Source organism: Chelonia mydas, chromosome 7, assembly GCF_015237465.2.
Source record: "Chelonia mydas isolate rCheMyd1 chromosome 7, rCheMyd1.pri.v2, whole genome shotgun sequence".
Taxonomy (NCBI): Eukaryota; Metazoa; Chordata; order Testudines; family Cheloniidae; genus Chelonia; species Chelonia mydas.
The window spans coordinates 102,685,785-102,702,524 of NC_057853.1; the positions used below are offsets into that span (position 1 = coordinate 102,685,785).

Below are 16,740 nucleotides of genomic sequence, written 5' to 3' on the forward strand. Positions count from 1 at the left end.
GTGTGCAGCTGGCTAAAGCTTCATATTGTGTGTTCTATGAAGAGCTTATAGAAATTGGAGCTAGAAGAGACCTGTTACATCAGACAGTCCTTTCCCATATAGCAGTGCATAACACTCCAAGGAGCAGATTTACTAATGGTTTGTCCAGGCTAGTTTTAAATGTCCCGAGCAATGAGGTTTCTACCACTACTCTTGGGAAATTATGCCACAAAGTCTTATCTTGCACCAAAAGGGAGGAGTGTCTGTAAATAATAGGCCAGGTAGGGAATTTGCCATAGGGTAGCAGAACAGCCCTGTCTCCCCCAGTACTAAACACTCCCTACCCCATAAAAAGGCCCACAATTTCCTGAGTGCAGCTTCTTATGCACCTGAAGGCTCCCGTCCTTGACTGCACCAACTCATTCACAGCTGGGTCACTGACAGACTGATTAGGGTTTCTGTCTAGTTGGCTGGTTGCAGCTTTTTTAAAGGGGCAGTTCACAAGCCCTTCAGTTGAGCTCCTAAGGGACTGATCTTTTATAGACAATACCCAAGGATGCTTTATAATAGATCTGTGAGTGATGCCATGCCTGTCACTTGCTGTTGGGAGGTACTATCTGTACTTTTAGGGGAGACAAGACTCTCCTGACTTCCACTTCCAGCTCTTTTTGATCTCACCTAAACTGCTCTCACGAGCACATTCTTGAAGAAAAGAGGCAGCAAGCATTTTAATGTGGCCAGTACTGCTTTATCTAGAGGGAAATGGGAAATAAATTTCCCCTCCCAGCTCTGTGTATCTGTACAACCCTAGAACCCTCTCCCTAAGGAATGGAAGAGTTTCCATAAAACTACAGGCCAATAGCATTTGTTTAACCAGCAGACACACAACAGTAAATTTCCTCTCCGGCTCCCTAAAGGGACTGGGTCCTCTGGTAATAAGGACAGTTTTGATCACAGTTGAGTTAACTTCTCTGACCACTATCTTTTAGTAGCCAGGGCTTTCTGGAGACCTTCTATTCTCCTGTTAGCAGAGATCTCTCTGGTAGGTCTGTTGTCCCCTTTCACATTACCAGCAAAGGATATTTTGACAGGAAGGGAAATCCCACACTACAAACCATATGTTCTTAACTTAGGGCATTTTCCCTTTAGCTCTTTCACCCCAACATTTTCTCCCCTCTAGTATAAGCTTGAGTTTGAAACTCTCTTGGTGTGGATCTAGGCTGAAAGGAAATGCTTTGAAACCACGCTTTACTATTGAAAATGCCAGCACTAGTCTGTGTACATTTTTTAACCCTCTCTTAGCCTTTTCTTTAACTCATAATTTCCTTCATTGCCTTCACTTGCTTTTACTCATTTTACCCCAAGTTGTCTGTCTGATAAGGACTGGTAGAAAAAATTCCCACCCCATTCTCAGGGCCCAGTCATGTTAACACTGGGTTGCAAGTCCTTCAGTAAAAGAAGCAAGCCTCAAAATCCTGAAGACCCCTCTCAACCCCCAAATTTTCCCTTGGGAAATGATCTTGGGGAGACTTTAACACTCTGTAAAGAGAAATGAGAGGAGAATCCACGGTTAGAACCCATGTATGTGGGCTTAAGGGAGACAGTGTGGCCTAGTGGTTAGCACAGCTGAATTAGACTAAGAGTCCTGGGTTCTATTCCCAGTTTTGCTCCTGACTCTGTGTGACCTTGGGCAAACCACTTAACCCCTCTGTGCCTCTGCCTCCACATCCGTAAAGATCACTTAATGTTTCCTGCCTTTGTAACATCCTCTCCTGAGTCCCAGCCCAGTGCGCTAGCCACTAAGCCACATTCCCTCCCATAGCACGTGCTTTGTACCTTCGAAAAAATCTCCCCATAAATGACTGTGAGTGGAAACAATCAGTGTGATGTGACCAAATACAATAATGTTCTCACTTGCAGTTACTGGAATGATAGGACGAGGATCTTATATTTTCTTTCTGTTAATTTGTCCTTTTCGGCAGCCCTTTACACCCAGTTTGACAGGTAGCAAAACAGCTGTTCATTTTCTTATTTGCCTCGAGCTATTTGTATACAGGAACTTTGATGCTTTAAGACTTCTACTGAAGTGTGTTTCCCGTCCTTATCTTTGCCAAAGATGTTCTGTTGCATTTTTTCCACATTACCTCTATAACAGTATCATCCTGGCATCCAGTGAATTCAGACGACCACTGGCATCAGCACTGAATCACCTCTGTAACGTGGTGTGCAGGGCCCTTTAACGAACTGAAGTTTGCAGGCGCAGATAGTTGGGAATGCACCACATATGATCTCTTCCTTTAATCCTATTCTTAGAAACACGTGTTCCTGAATCTCTAAGAAATTGCCGGAGGTGCATAAAGGACGACTTGGTTGGCTGAAAACAACAAAAGAGTCAGAATCACAGTACTTGGGTTTATTAATTCGGTAAGTCAGTTCTCTAATGAAAACAGCCACCAGAAGACCCCATGTCAATCATGTTATTCCTCAATCTGTAATAACTGTACTTTTCTCCAGAATCTAAACCACTTCAGCCCCAGACAACTGTCAAAATGTAGAGAAATGCAATTAAAGGTTTGACAAACGCATAAAAGGGGGAAATCTGAACATGAAACCCGAATAAACTGCCAGACATGGGAAAATTCCCGTATCATCCTTTCCACAATGACATCATCACAATCTTGGGCAGTGAGAACCCAGAGAGATGTCACACTAACCCTGGGCTAGGCTGTGCAAGATGCACCAGCCCAGATGAAGGAGAGCCACCTGGCCCCAGAGGATGAGCCGGGGAGGCATCCTGCCCCTGAGTTCCCTGGCACACAGGAGGAGAGCACCTGCTTTTACAGTCTGCATCAGGTGCAGAATACTCTCCTGGTGCACTGGTTCCACTCTGGAGACAGATGCAGGGGGCCGTGCCATGACTGTAGTCCTGCCTCATCCCCCTTAGCTGGACTGTGTCCCTGATGGTGCTGGTGGAGCACAGAGATTGTAATTGTGGTTGTCCCTTATACAGACCATGCAACGAGGAATGATGTCTCCTTCCCTCTTCCCCACTCTATTCACAGACACAGTCTGATCTCTTTCTATAGCACACACCTTTTCCTGTTGTTACTTTATGAAGCATTTTTCTCCTCTGTAACCACAAGCGTTTTTGACGTGAGAGTTCATTTTACCCAGGCATTAATTTTTTGGGCCGAATTCACCCCTGGTGTAGCTTCTGTGAAGTCCATGGCGCTGCACCCAGGGGTGAATTCGGCCCCATGTGTTTAGGTGCTATGTATCAGGGTCTAATCCCACAAGGTTCTGGGTGCTCTAATCTCCCACTGGCCTCAACAGGAGCTGAGGGTGCTCAGCACCTTGCAGGACTAGTCCTAGCATATTCACAAGATTTAATTTGCTTCAATGATTAGTAAAGGCTGAAAACCACAAGGGCAAAATATAAAGCAGTTAATGTAGGCAGCAGCGTGCTATTTAATTCACAGATGATTTCACCACCCTCTTCCTGTTACAAGTAAGATTTCCAAGCAATAGCAATGCAGGGCAAAGTCATTACTTGGCTTTTTAAATCTGGGAACTGAACACCAGATCATTAAGCCTGGCATCCAGCAGCCATAAAATAACATCTAAGTATCGGAGGCTATTTTTAGCAGTTGAAGACTAAAACAATGTGACGAGATGGTGACAGTTCAAATGTGGGACACCCATGCGAAGCAGGACTTACGTGGCCCCTAGACCTTGTACTTTGACTTCAGTTGGAGTGGAGTTGGGCCAATGCTGCGCGTTTCTGAAAATCCCACCGATAGCAGGCCTCGACTGCTGCCCTGAGCAGCTTCAAAGCCCCCCCCCCACACTAGGCTGAGAAATCTCGAACAAGATGCTACTCGGAGCAGATGGTTACACCCAGCCAGGAGGAAATCAAGGATGTCATTACAAGATGAGGGGGTTCCCCCAAAACTTCACCTTGGGACTGGTGTGCGCACGCATCTTACACGCAAAGTTCTGCACTCATCTACAAAAAGGGGCAGCCTAGAGCCTGACCTATGCTGCCTGGGGATTCCCCACATGCTGGGGCAACCCACTGCTCCCTAGGTAGGGACAGAGTCTGGCCCAAGTGGCGCAAGACCCACTTGTGTCAGCTAATTTTATCTGTTCTTCCTCCTGCATGGCTACATGGCACTCAAGGGAATGGGCGGGTGCTAGAAAACCAGACGATTCATGGAAGTCATAAGCACCTGTTAGGTTTAATGTTTTTATCATTAAGGCATTTCATTTTAGTACCTAGAAATGAGACGCTTTGAAAATCAGGCAGTTAACGACAAACAATTAGCATTACTGGTTGCCTATGGTTACTTGCATATGTGTAGAAATTAGGTGAAGAGAGGGAAATGAATTAAACGGGGGAAGAGGTAGCCTGGTGTGTGAGCTGTATGCTAAGCTTCAGATGTCAAGTCGAACTTCTTTGTGCCTTTAAATCAGTATCTTCTACAGCACGATCACTTGTGCAACTGTTTCACAATAATGTCCACTGCTTCTGCGAGGTTGTTTACGTATCCATCTGCCTTCACTTCTGGGTGTTGCTCATCGCAAGGCCTGCAGAGGAGACAGTAGGGTGACACTGGTAAAAGTGGGAGTGGATGTTCCATAAACAGGTACATAAAAACGAATGATGGTTTCTCAGAAATACATGAAGAGAAGGGCAGATGTTTAGTTTTTGTTCCATTGCAACTATCCATTAGTCTGGGAAGTACTCCCATGAAACCTTTATAATATTACCACTGGCACACATCAGGTTTGGGATATTTGTTGGATGACACTTGTCTATCATTAGAACTACAGTAGAACATACTCAGTCATTTCTCCGATAAATGCCAAACCTGCTTAATTGTGATAATTAGCAAGGATGCCTCTCAGCGACTCTAGACCCAGATAACGGCACAGCCTGTCAATCTAAATGTCATATCTAATGTAGAGGTGGGCGAAATTTTTCTACCAAAACTTTTTTCGGCAAAAAATGCAGCTTCAGTGACACCAAATTATTTTGCAATTTTGTGCTAAATTCACCAAATCGTTTTGACTGAAAAAACCCTAACCCCCCCCCCACCTCTGCATAATATCAAAACATGTTTGCTTTAACATTTTTGAAACAAAACATTTAGATTTTTCTATTTCAAATGATATTTTGTTTCCAAATTTCCTTTCTTTTTTTTTAAATTAAAAATGTAACAAAAGCTTGAAAATGAAATGAAACCTTCTATTTCACCCAAAAGATTTGTTTTACTTTTTGATTCACTGAATGTTTTGAAAAAAAAAAAACTGTTTTCAGGTTGACCGGAAACCATTTTAATTTTTTGATTTGTTAGAATTGCCAGCAAACTGAAAAATCTGTTATTTGCGTAGCTCTAGTCTCAGGGCGTCTGCAAGCCTTTTCATGGCACCAGAAAGTGTGAGCTGGTGTTCCTTCTCACATGCTTCCCAGTATGCAGCTATTAGTTTTCTTTAGTGTCCTTCCATTACGGCACATAAATAAGTCAATCTCATCCTAGTTTACTTCTGAATATGTTTTACTGTTGTTACTAGAATTATGTGTATTATGGTAGGGCCTAAAGGCCCCAACCAAAATAGGGCTTCATTGCGCTAGGCACTGTACAAACACAGTGGGAGACAGTCCATGCCCTGAAGAACTTACATTCTAAACAGACAAAGGATGGAGAGAAAACACTAAGGCACAGAGAGGTGGAGTCACTCCCCCTAAGGTCACAGAATTCTTCCTCTGAGGAGAAATGCCAAACTGTCCCCACTCACTTTCTCTTTATTGTGGCTGGGAGGTAGATCTTTCCCTATGCTTCCACTATCATCTGCATTAGCTCCACTCCCTCTCTGCACCTAATTAATCTCATGAGACGCTCTTCAAATCCCATGAGAAAGCCCCTTCTCTCTTCTCTGGCTGAAGATGACACCAAGTCCTCACTCTAATAACAAATAGCAATAATAATGGGCTCTTACATAGAAAGTTTTCAAGCCGCAGCTCTCAAAGCACTTTACAAAGGATCAGTGTCATCACCCCCATTTTACAGATGGGGAAACAGAGTCACCAAGAGGCAAAGTGACTTGCCCAAGGTGAGCCACTAGGCCAGTGGCAGAGCCAGGGACAAATCTAACTGATCCTATGTTCTAACTCTGACAGTTTCCCCAAGCTCTATCATTTTTCCTGAAGTTTGGCCTTCATATTCTTTTTTCCCTCTCTTTCCCACCATCTCTACAGATCTTACCTGTGTGTTATATTATATCCTACAAATCTTCCATGAATGTGCATAGACAGATGATTTGGCTGGGGAACATTCTGTGATACCTTGTATGGATGGCGGTCTATATAATTAACTAATTAGCCAAAATGAATGCATTGTATCTTACATAGCATTTTATCTATATCAGCAAGAGCTTTTAGAAGAGTTTGAGCATCCATGTTGCATTGCAGGCCTCTGATTTTATAAAGTTTATGAGCATTTCAGTTTACTACTACATAACAGAATTCATTCTTGGCCTGGAAAAATGAGTGGGCTCTATGTAGTTTCAGTTGATGGGGGACTAAGGGTTTAACCTGAGGGACTGTGTCAACTTTATACCTGTTGGGCTGAGTTGTGAATCAGAAAACACATAGATTTTATTCTTAATGGCTTCCCTCTTGAAAGAGACGAGAGCCCAGTTATCCAGCTCCCTTCCCTCTCAGTGCCCTATTTTCTTCTGTGAAGGGCAAGACTTTATTTAGTGAGGGTTACTGTCTTAACGGGGGAAGATGCATTTCCCATCGGATGTGTGGTAGCCATGGAGATTCTTATTATTTATGATGTGAAGAATTTGGTGGGTACTTGTCAGTACAAGTCCCAAATTATTTTTCAGTTTTTGAACTAGGGCTCCCTGGAGCGCTTTCCTTGCAGTTCATTTTTCAGAAGTTCTCAGAGTTTCTGAGTACATGAATTCCTTACAAAGGAGCTGGCAATAGCCTCTTTCAGTAGCCCATGCTGGCTGAGATTTCATTTGTCAGAAGGTTACAAAGGCCAACATACAGCTAGGGGAAAAATATTACTTCGCTTTTTTGGTTTTGTTTGTGAGATCGACAAAGCAACCTGCAAAACAAAGGAAATGGCCACATGAAGCAGACTGTACTTTGGTATCAACTTTAACAGAAATATCTTATCTAAAATGTAGAAGATTAGTTCATGACTCAGTGCTTTGGTCTCCTAGTTCTGCTTTGTTACATTGTCATGGTGCAATAATAATAGTGATGATGATGGCAGCTTCATTTATTAGGATTTCCTCACCCAAATAAGCATTTCCTCAGGTCACACATGGGACAGCAGCTTATAAAATACAATGGAATAAAACAGGCAAAATCCAAAAAATATGAAACCAGTAAAAATTAAATAAAGTCTTCAGTTCTGTGCTGCTCTCCATACTCACCCACTAACTTCAATGGGAGTTTTGCCCAAGGAAAGATAGGTCTATCTTTGTTTCACTTCATATGATACGAGTAGATACCTCTTTCCGAACCAGAATTCAAACTGTACAGAAAGTTCATTTGCATCCTGAGTAGATATCCTGAGTGTAAAAAACAAGACCTCTATCCATTTTACTCATTAAAATATGCTCCTTTTCTCACTTTCACAGAAAAAAAGATCCCAGTATACAAGAATTGTTCAGAAAAAGAAAAACTTTTACAGGAATTTTCAAGTAAACTGAATTCTCTGAGCTACAAAAAAAAAAAAAAAAAAAAAAAAAAAAAGAAATGCTTATCTGAACTAACACTCCAGTGATCTCTCTGTAACATAAGGTTCTGTAAACTTGAGTGATCAAGGTAATGCTGTGTGTGTGTGTGTGTGTGTTGGAGGAGGGCAAGCTAGGTTTACAGCCTGAATACTGTAATACTAATTGCAAATATGCTATTGTTTGGGGTTAATCAATTTAAAGATGTCCCTAGTGTACAAATACATTGCAGTACCACCAAAGATGATTGAAAATCAGTCCAGAGGTGACTTCTCCAATTCTGAAGAACTTTCCAGGCGAGGCTGGGTGCCTCAGACAACTAAAGCTACCCATGGTAAGTCTCATATTATTAGCAGTGCTAGAAAACCACTAATGTGCTGTTTGCTAGGAAGTGGTTGAAATAGGCTAACAATACTCTAAAATTATTGCATCTCTTTAGAAAAACTGCGCAAACGGGTTCTGAATTTAATTACGGCTAAGTCATTATGTTGGTCAAACATTTATTATTTTGTAAAAGCTAATTATATTCAGCAAACAAAAGAATATGTACAAGTTATTAGACAATGTGCTCAAGATGCAGTTGTGTTTCTGACACAAGCAGCAAGCGGTTGAGAAGGTCAGACTGTTTTTACTTGGTCAGTCTAGCTCTCAGATGACAGGGTTTGCTTTCAACACTCTAGTCCCAGGTAATATATTTATTTTTGTATACCTATCCAAGTAACGTGTGGACACATTACATAGATTAACAGATTGCCAGAATGAGAGAGTTGCACAGCTGGGACCTTCCACTACACAGTGTGATTTCACATGTGCTGATTTGCTTGAGGAAAACCTTTTAGGGGTGGAAAAATTAACAAGAGGCATGATTTAATACCAGGTGACTGTCAGTGCCTATGATGGACTCTGAAAGCAATGTCTGGAAAAGGTGTGAGCGAGGACAACATACTCTGGAGCACTGCAAGCTTTCCCAGACAGCTCTGCTAATGTACCCCCTGCCCTCCATCCACATCTGCAGCACCCTTCCCATTTATCGTAGCCTGCCCATTTCTGTTCTGTTTTGCAGACAAACAGCTGACAGGACTAAAATGATATTTGTTATCCATTCTGGATGTGAACTCAACATGGCAATTGGCTTTCTATACAATGCAAACTCTGGTTAGGAGAGATCTTTGCAATTTGTTACTTGCACTGTATAAAATAAAACACAGATAGATGGACACGTAACCCTTATTCAGGAGAAATTCCCATTGAAGTCATTGGGACATAAGCAGTGCTTGAAGTTAAGCATGTCAACGGGTAGTGATCAATGGCTCCATGTCTAGTTGGCAGCCGGTAGCAAGTGGAGTGCCCCAAGGGTCGGTTCTCGGGCCGGTTTTGTTCAATATCTTCATTAATGATTTGGAGGATGGCGTGGATTGCACCCTCAGCAAGTTTGCAGAGGACACTAAAATGAGAGGAGAGGTAGATATGCTGGAGGGTAGGGATAGGATACAGAGGGACCTAGACAAATTAGAGGATTGGGCCAAAAGAAATCTGATGAGGTTCAACAAGGACAAGTGCAGAGTCCTGCACTTAGGACGGAAGAACCCCATGCACCGCTGCAGACTAGGGACCGAATGGCTCGGCAGCAGTTCTGCAGAAAAGGACTTAGGGGTTACAGTGGACGAGAAGCTGGATATGAGTCAACAGTGTGCCGTTGTTGCCAAGAAGGCCAATGGCATTTTGGGATGTATAAGTAGGGGCACTGCCAGCAGATCAAGGGACATGATCATTCCCCTCTATTCGACATTGGTGAGGCCTCATCTGGAGTATTGTGTCCAGTTTTGCGCCCCACACTACAAGAAGGATGTGGAAAAATTGGAAAACGTCCAGCGGAGGACAACAAAAATGATTAGGGGGCTGGAGCACATGACTTATGAGGAGAGGCTGAGGGAACTGGGATTGTTTAGTCTGCGGAAGAGTAGAATGAGGGGGGATTTGATAGTTGCTTTCAACTACCTGAAAGGGGGTTCCAAAGAGGATGGCTCTAGACTGTTCTCAGTGGTAGCAGATGACAGAACAAGGAGTAATGGTCTCAAGTTGCAGTGGGGGAGGTCTAGGTTGGATATTAGGAAAAACTTTTTCACTAGGAGGGTGGTGAAACGCTGGAATGCGTTACCTAGGCAGGTGGTGGAATCTCTTTCTAGAAGTTTTTAAGGTCAGGCTTGACAAAGCCCTGGCTAGGATGATTTAGTTGGGGATTGGTCCTGCTGTTTTGAGCAGGGGGTTGGACTAGATGACCTCCTGAGGTCCCTTCCAACCCTGATATTCTATGATTCTATGTGCTTATGTGCTTTGCTGTGTTTGTACGGCACCTGGCACAATAGGGTCCAGCTCTGTGACTAGGGCTCCTCAATACAAGTAATAAATGATAACAAATACTAATAACAGCAACAACAGGTTCAGAGGGTTTATTTAATTTCAACTGGTTTAACATTTTGCTTGTTTTGTTTCATTGTACTTTTGAAGTTGCTGCATGGTGACCTTCGTTATGTGAGGGGAAACTAATAAATAAAATAGTTCCTTATATTTTTATTATTGCACCGTGACTCCCTTGTGAAGCAGAACAAGGAATCTTGAGCAAACAGTCCAGCTCTATCTAGCCCCTTCTGCTAACTGTAAAATAGAAAATTTCTATTACTGTTGACACCAACACACAAGCTGGCCATTTGCTCCAGCTTGCAGGCTGCCTTGTAGATCTCAAAACCCAACCATACCGTAACGTTTTTTCCTGAGTTTAATATTGGCCATTGTAGTTTTCTGTCCCAATGGAATATTAAACAATAGCACTAAAAAGCTAATGACAAGGGTTACATTTTCAAAAGTGTGCAAGTGATTTAGGAGCCCAAGTTCTGTTTTCAAAAGTGATGTAGGCAGAGCCAGATTTACAAAAGTATGTAGGTGCCAAGAGAAGCAGATAGGCACCAAGTGGAATGTACAAAAGCACCTATGTGAATTAGATGCCTAACTCCCATGGAGTTTCAATGGGAGTTACGTGCAGAACCTGCTCAGGCACTTCTGAAAATCCCACTAGGAGCTATCTGCCTCTGCAGGCGCCTAGATCCCTTTCAAAATCTAGCCCTTAAGAGCTTACGTCTCACTGACTACCTACATCTTTAGCTACTTAAATACCTTTGAAATGTGGCCCTAAGTCACTTTGGAAGTGAATTAAACTAAATCAAATTAAGGCCACTTCCATTCTGAATAAGAGAATCCACACAGGGGTTTAATGTGGTTTAACTAATCCACTTTAAAAGTTAATTTGGATTACTTTTCTGAGTGTTCCCATGTAGACAAGCCCCAAGTGGCTGGGACAAGGACTGAATCAGTACCGAGAGTGAACTACCCTCTGAGCTATACAGATTGTCTTGCCCAGTTCGGGGTTGTGTAGTGTACCTATTGAGGCTGAACAAAGAAGCTCTTTCTCCAGGACTATCAATCTGTCATACTTCATGAGGCAGTGGACATTGCCACAGGTTCTCTGCCCATTGTCCCCACTGGCTCCTTCCTACTTCACCTTTGACCCTGCCCCATCCTCCCCATTTTCTTTTCTGCTTTTAGTAAAGACAATGTTGTAATGCAATGCAGCCAGTTCTACAATAAACTAACTGAAGATTTATTGGCTAAGAAACAGAATGAGAGTTAATGAGAGGTTAAAGCAGGAAAAATATATGTACAAGTGAGTCACAGTCTGTAATTCCAAATGATAGCAGAGATGTAGTAGTCTGCCAGTTTCCTAAAAGTCTCTCAGGGCTACCCAGAATAACTCTGGGGATCTCTGTCTTCTCATGCAGTCATTTTGCCTTGTTAGAATCCAAACAGTCCAGAGATCAAGGATCTTTCTTTGAATCCATATTTATAATATCTTCATACAGAAAGTAAGCTGGCAGTGTCTCTACACATGTGGGCTTTTCCTTTGGTGGGAGTGAGGAATGTACTTTGAGTCTCTGACCTCAGGTCATCACCACAATGCATAGCTGTGGTGAGTGAAGTTATCCAGGTATTATTTGCACATTAGTATGTAATATGCTTTGGGATTCTCTGAAATGAATACAGCTATGTACACATGAGATATTATACATTTAAGAGGATGTTTTGGGGGGCAGGATAATAGACTATTCATATGCAATGGACACTTTCAGTGTAACTACTTCCCCCACCCCCTAAAATGATTCTTGTCCATTATTACTTTAGGATCTGCTAATTTGTACCTTTGTATGTGTGGTTCCAGGTGGGTGTCTGGTTTTGCTGGGGGTGAACCACTAAACACATAATCATAAGGAACCATTTATCAGAAAGGACCCCAAGTCTTAGAATGTATGTTACCCAGAATGTTCTTATTAGATCATGTAGGCAGTTTGAGACATTGATAGCAAAACCCCTGTATAAGTACAAGTGGGTTACTTCACACTGAAGACATGGTGATCATACAACTCTGCACTAGAGAAACTAGCAAGCTGGTTGGAATGTCTTTTTTAAGTACTTTGCTTGTATTACTCTTTAACAAACACATGGAGAACAAAATGGGAACAGCTGAAGCACTATATGGATAAAATATAAAAGGCTTAACACATGACAGTGTAAACTGAGACAGTTGACATGGATTGCCATGGCCACAGGGATGAAAATAGCAAGATTATTCAGATCAACCTCAACTAGACCATCAGAAACTTGACTTCAGAGAATAGGAGCAGATGGTAACCAACTAACACATGATTGACACGATGGATTAAAATTAGCTTCTTGCACAATTCCTTAAAAATAGGGGTGTGAAGGAAAACAGCGTGCAGGGCCAAAGAAAGGTACAGATGTTAATTTGAACAAGACAAATGATCTTGCATTCCAGTGTACAATGCTGAAGTAATTTGGCAAATCTAATCTGTAACAATACGTGTCCCCCTGTTGTTGACCTTTTTTACAATATTGCATCCTGTAAGAGAGCTAAACTCATTCCACACAACCTCCTTGTGTTTATACAGGGGAATCTTCTTGTGTCACAGCACAGTTCCCACTTACTCGCTAATTAAATAGGATACACTCCCCCCACATAAAATTAGATTTAAAAGTCTAAAACCATTTCTCTTGGCAATGTGTTCTTCGAGGACTCTTACTGAACCTGTAAACGGCATCAGACACAGTTTAACAGGATTTTCTTTATTAGCAATATAAACAGATACTGTTAACCTTTGCTAGTCTGTTTAGACAGAGGCAATAATTTTACTGAGTGCTACAAGAGAAACTCTTTTTTTAGTCCAAGATGGGTAATTTAATTAGTTCAGCACTGCAAATCCAAATAAATCACTATGACTGACAGCACGTTGATGCATCGTTAGTAGATGTCTGTACAGTATGTTTCCCTGACATTATAATTTGAGATGAACCAGAACCAAAACCACAGAGCTGAGCACCCAACTTTGAAGAGGTTTGGATCTCACTCTGAGCTTTGTAGCTTACCATTATCTCTGTAATGTGCTGGGACCAAAACTCCAAATCTAAGCACCTCTGAGCTTTGGGGAACTACAAAATCAGATCTGTGCAATGATCAAACCCCAGGTCAGGACCGGCTCTAGGCACCAGCAAAGCAAGCACGTGCATGGGGCGGCACAATTCCAGGGGCGGCAGTCTGGTCATCCTTTTTTTTTTTTTTTTGGCTTGGGCAGTTGCGCTCTTGGAGCTTGGGGCGGCAAATTTTTTGTTTGGGGAGGCAAAAAACCTAGAGCCAGCCCTGCCCCAGGTTCAGAATTCCCTTTGAAGAGAGGAAGGATGGCCTGGTGGCTGAAGCACTAGACTGGGACTCAGGAGAGCTGGATTCAGTTCCTTACTCTGCCACAAAATTGCTAAGTGACCTTGGGCAAGTTAGTGAATCTCCCAATTCCTCAGTTTGCCATCCTTTCCCTGTTTTGTCTAGTCTGACTGTAACCTTGTTGGGACAGGGAACTGCCTCTTACTCTGTAATTGCACAGTGCCTACCACAATGGGGTTTCAACTTTAAGTGGCGCCCCTAGGCTTTGCCATAATACAAATAATAACCAAGAAAAAGCTTGGGTCTGTCTCTAATTATTATATGCTTTCTTTTCTTTTCTATTATTATTAAGGCAAGATTTTTTAATCAGAGATTACAAAACCCTTCAACAAAAAGATCTAACAATAAGGAATATCATAATGACACCCTGTACCTCACTGCACTCTCTATTTCTGGTAAATGCACTTGCAAGAGCAACAGAAAACAAGCCTGTGCAAGAAGTCATCTATGTCACAGATTCCTAGCAACCTCCATCTCGCTCCTCTTACCTCCCAGAACAGCACACATAGCTTAATTGTATTTAATTCCCTCTAATTTACATGCAAGAATCCACAAACAGGTTAAATTAACAGCCAAATTGTTTGCTAACATCTAGGGGAAATCTGTGGGTTTGCCTCCTAATTGTTCCATATAATGTGAAAAAGCTACAGTTTTAACAGAGCAGAAAAACAGACTTGGTAGAGCGTTTCTTCAGGAAACAAACTGTCAAAATGCAGGAAAACACATGGACTGAGGGGTTAGAGGAGTATTTTCCCCTGTAAATCAAAAACGGGACAAATGTTAGGAACTAGTTACCTAGATCGCTGCTTTCCTGCCTTGTTGGAACACATTTTCTGAGGTGAATAAGTTCACTTTTTAAACACAGGCATGCTGAACAAGTTAAACTGAGGCACTATGCTCATTTGTTTGCTTCCTAGCCAGTTGGCTGCATGGTGATGCTAAAGGGGGTGTCCTCATGTATAAAACTCTACAGATAATATTCATTTAAAAAGAACGAGGTCAATGCTGGTAAGCCTAAAATTAGAACTGAGTGGGTGTGTTTCGGTGTCCGAACACACGCATGCATGTCATACCTCCCTTTGCTTTAGCCCTGTGGGCAGAAGGGTGCTGAGGTATACTGAAATCCTTTGCTCTGAACTGGAGTACTTGAGAGAGCAGGATTATATTTCAGTGCTCCGCCTATTTACCAGGATGCAGCACAGGGTGGTGAGACATAGACATATGCACTTGTGAACAAACCCAGAACCACAGTCCTGGATGGCAGGCAGCCTAGCAGCAAGGTAAGAATGCTATCAGTGTTGCAGCTCCTTTGTTTTCCCTCAGGATGGGGGGGAAGGGTAGACAGACAGGTTTGGGATGCCAGGTTTTAATGACTGTGCTGGACCTTGGGTCTGTCCAGTTCCTTGATGAACATATAAGAGGACACGAGGAAATTAAAAACAGTTTATGTAATTGCTAAGACTAAAATCAGTGGGGAGAGAATCCTGCTCATGTTCCACTTACATGAAATTTAAGACATATATTATTAAAAGATCTTTGAGTGCAATTCAGTTGTTTGGGAGGCAGGCCAAGTCCCTCCAACACCTGGGAAGTGCAGGTATTTCACAGCAATCGGAAGCAAAAAAGAAAGAAGAGCTAACAGGGCTAACAGCCACGATACAATATACTGTAACTACTTGGTGCCATGCTCGAATTTATGGCTTCCTCATGCCCTCCCTCAACCCTGCCCACTGCATATCAGGGTTCCTCTCAGCCAAAGGATTCCCCATTGTCCCAATTTTGTAACAGTTCTCCTACCCTCTCTGCTTCCTACCACATCTGAGAGCCACTTCATCTTTCCATGCCCCTGACTCGGTAACTCTGAAAGGAGGCGGCCTGATTTTTTCCATCTAGTGTGCAGAATGAGGGGAAAGGAAGCTGACAGCTATGAAAGCGATCGGAATCCTTCAGAGGTTTCTCTGACAATGAAGAATGCCCTTACAGCGGACATGCTGCTGTGACCACTGCCCATTTGTATTCACAGATTGCTTCGGGCACACCCTTCAAATGGAGTGCGTTCAAAGCACAGGGCTTTCACTCAGGAATAACATAAAAAAACACAGCCAAAGGGAGAGGAGACAGTGATAAAAACTGCTGGGGGGCGGGGGAGGAGGAGGGTCAAGCAGGTCTTAGAAATAAAGGAGGAAAGCAGAGCACAGGCACGATAAATCAGAAAACTAATATCAATGGAGACTGTTTCTGAAAATCTTCTAAGGAACATTGAAAACACAAGATGATTTGGTAAGCATTAGCAAGAAGGCTGGCAATGTGACGCAAGAGAGGAAGGAGTGTTTCCAGTAGTTAGAGCAGGAGACTGGAAGTCAGGTCTCAGGTTCCATTTCTCACTTTACTCCTGAATCACTGTTTGATTTCTGACAAGTAACTTCACCTCTTTGTGACTCAGCTTACCACCCTGTGAAACAGGTATCATAAAAACCTTCCCAGTCTCCCAATGGGTGTTGTAAGGCTTAAATAAATATAATAAAATGATGGTGATAATACCTTAAGCACCTATACAGGGTTTTTGTCTTCAAAGCACTTTACACACTTTAATTAATTAATTAATCCATCCTGATAACATCCCTGAGAGATAGTAAACAAGTATCACCAGACAGAAAGGTTAAGTGACTTGCTCAAAACAAGAGAGAAAGTGAGTACATCAGATTTGCGATATATCCCAGTTAATTAATGTTCATAAAGAGCTTTGAGACCCTTTGATGAAAAGAGCTATGTACCTTCAAAAAGTTATATATACTACAGCAGGTTTCTTGCATCTTTGATTTCTGAAAAATTCACCAGTGTGTGTGCTCTTCCATTTCTAAAACAGAGTAAGTTGGTCTTTTACGAAGAATAAGGACAAGTGAAAAGAAAAGAAAGCCGTTAGGCAAAATAACTCTAATTTGAAATCCTATCCATTTTCTTAGACAATTTACTGCTTCCATCTTAACATTCTCAATGAATGTAGGTCCAGTGCTGCAAACCGAATGAGTTAGTACATCCCTGACTAGCCGTGGGAACTCAGACACAGAGAGCAGGAAACAAGACACAGAATAGTCTCTCTCATGTCAGTCCACTAAGGGCCTGATCCAATGCCCATTCAAGACAATGGTAAGAATACCATT

At 42.3% G+C, this 16,740-nt stretch overlaps 1 protein-coding gene across 2 annotated transcripts in view; it reads right to left on the reverse strand.

Annotated features, from left to right (window-relative positions):
- Window positions 1-2,377: 2,377 nt before the first annotated feature.
- LOC102935944 (phospholysine phosphohistidine inorganic pyrophosphate phosphatase) overlaps window positions 2,378-16,740 on the reverse strand; it is a 163,676-nt gene continuing 149,313 nt past the window's right edge. Inside the window, exons 7-8 of one of the 2 annotated variants that reach the window (XM_043551600.1) lie at window positions 7,435-7,572; window positions 2,378-4,566 (exon numbers count right to left, since the gene is read on the reverse strand). In XM_043551600.1, coding sequence (XP_043407535.1) covers window positions 7,476-7,572 — 97 coding nt within the window. In that variant the 3' untranslated portion in view covers window positions 2,378-4,566; window positions 7,435-7,475. The remainder of the gene's footprint in view (window positions 4,567-7,434; window positions 7,573-16,740) is intronic. The other variant, XM_007053055.4, reaches the window with a different exon arrangement.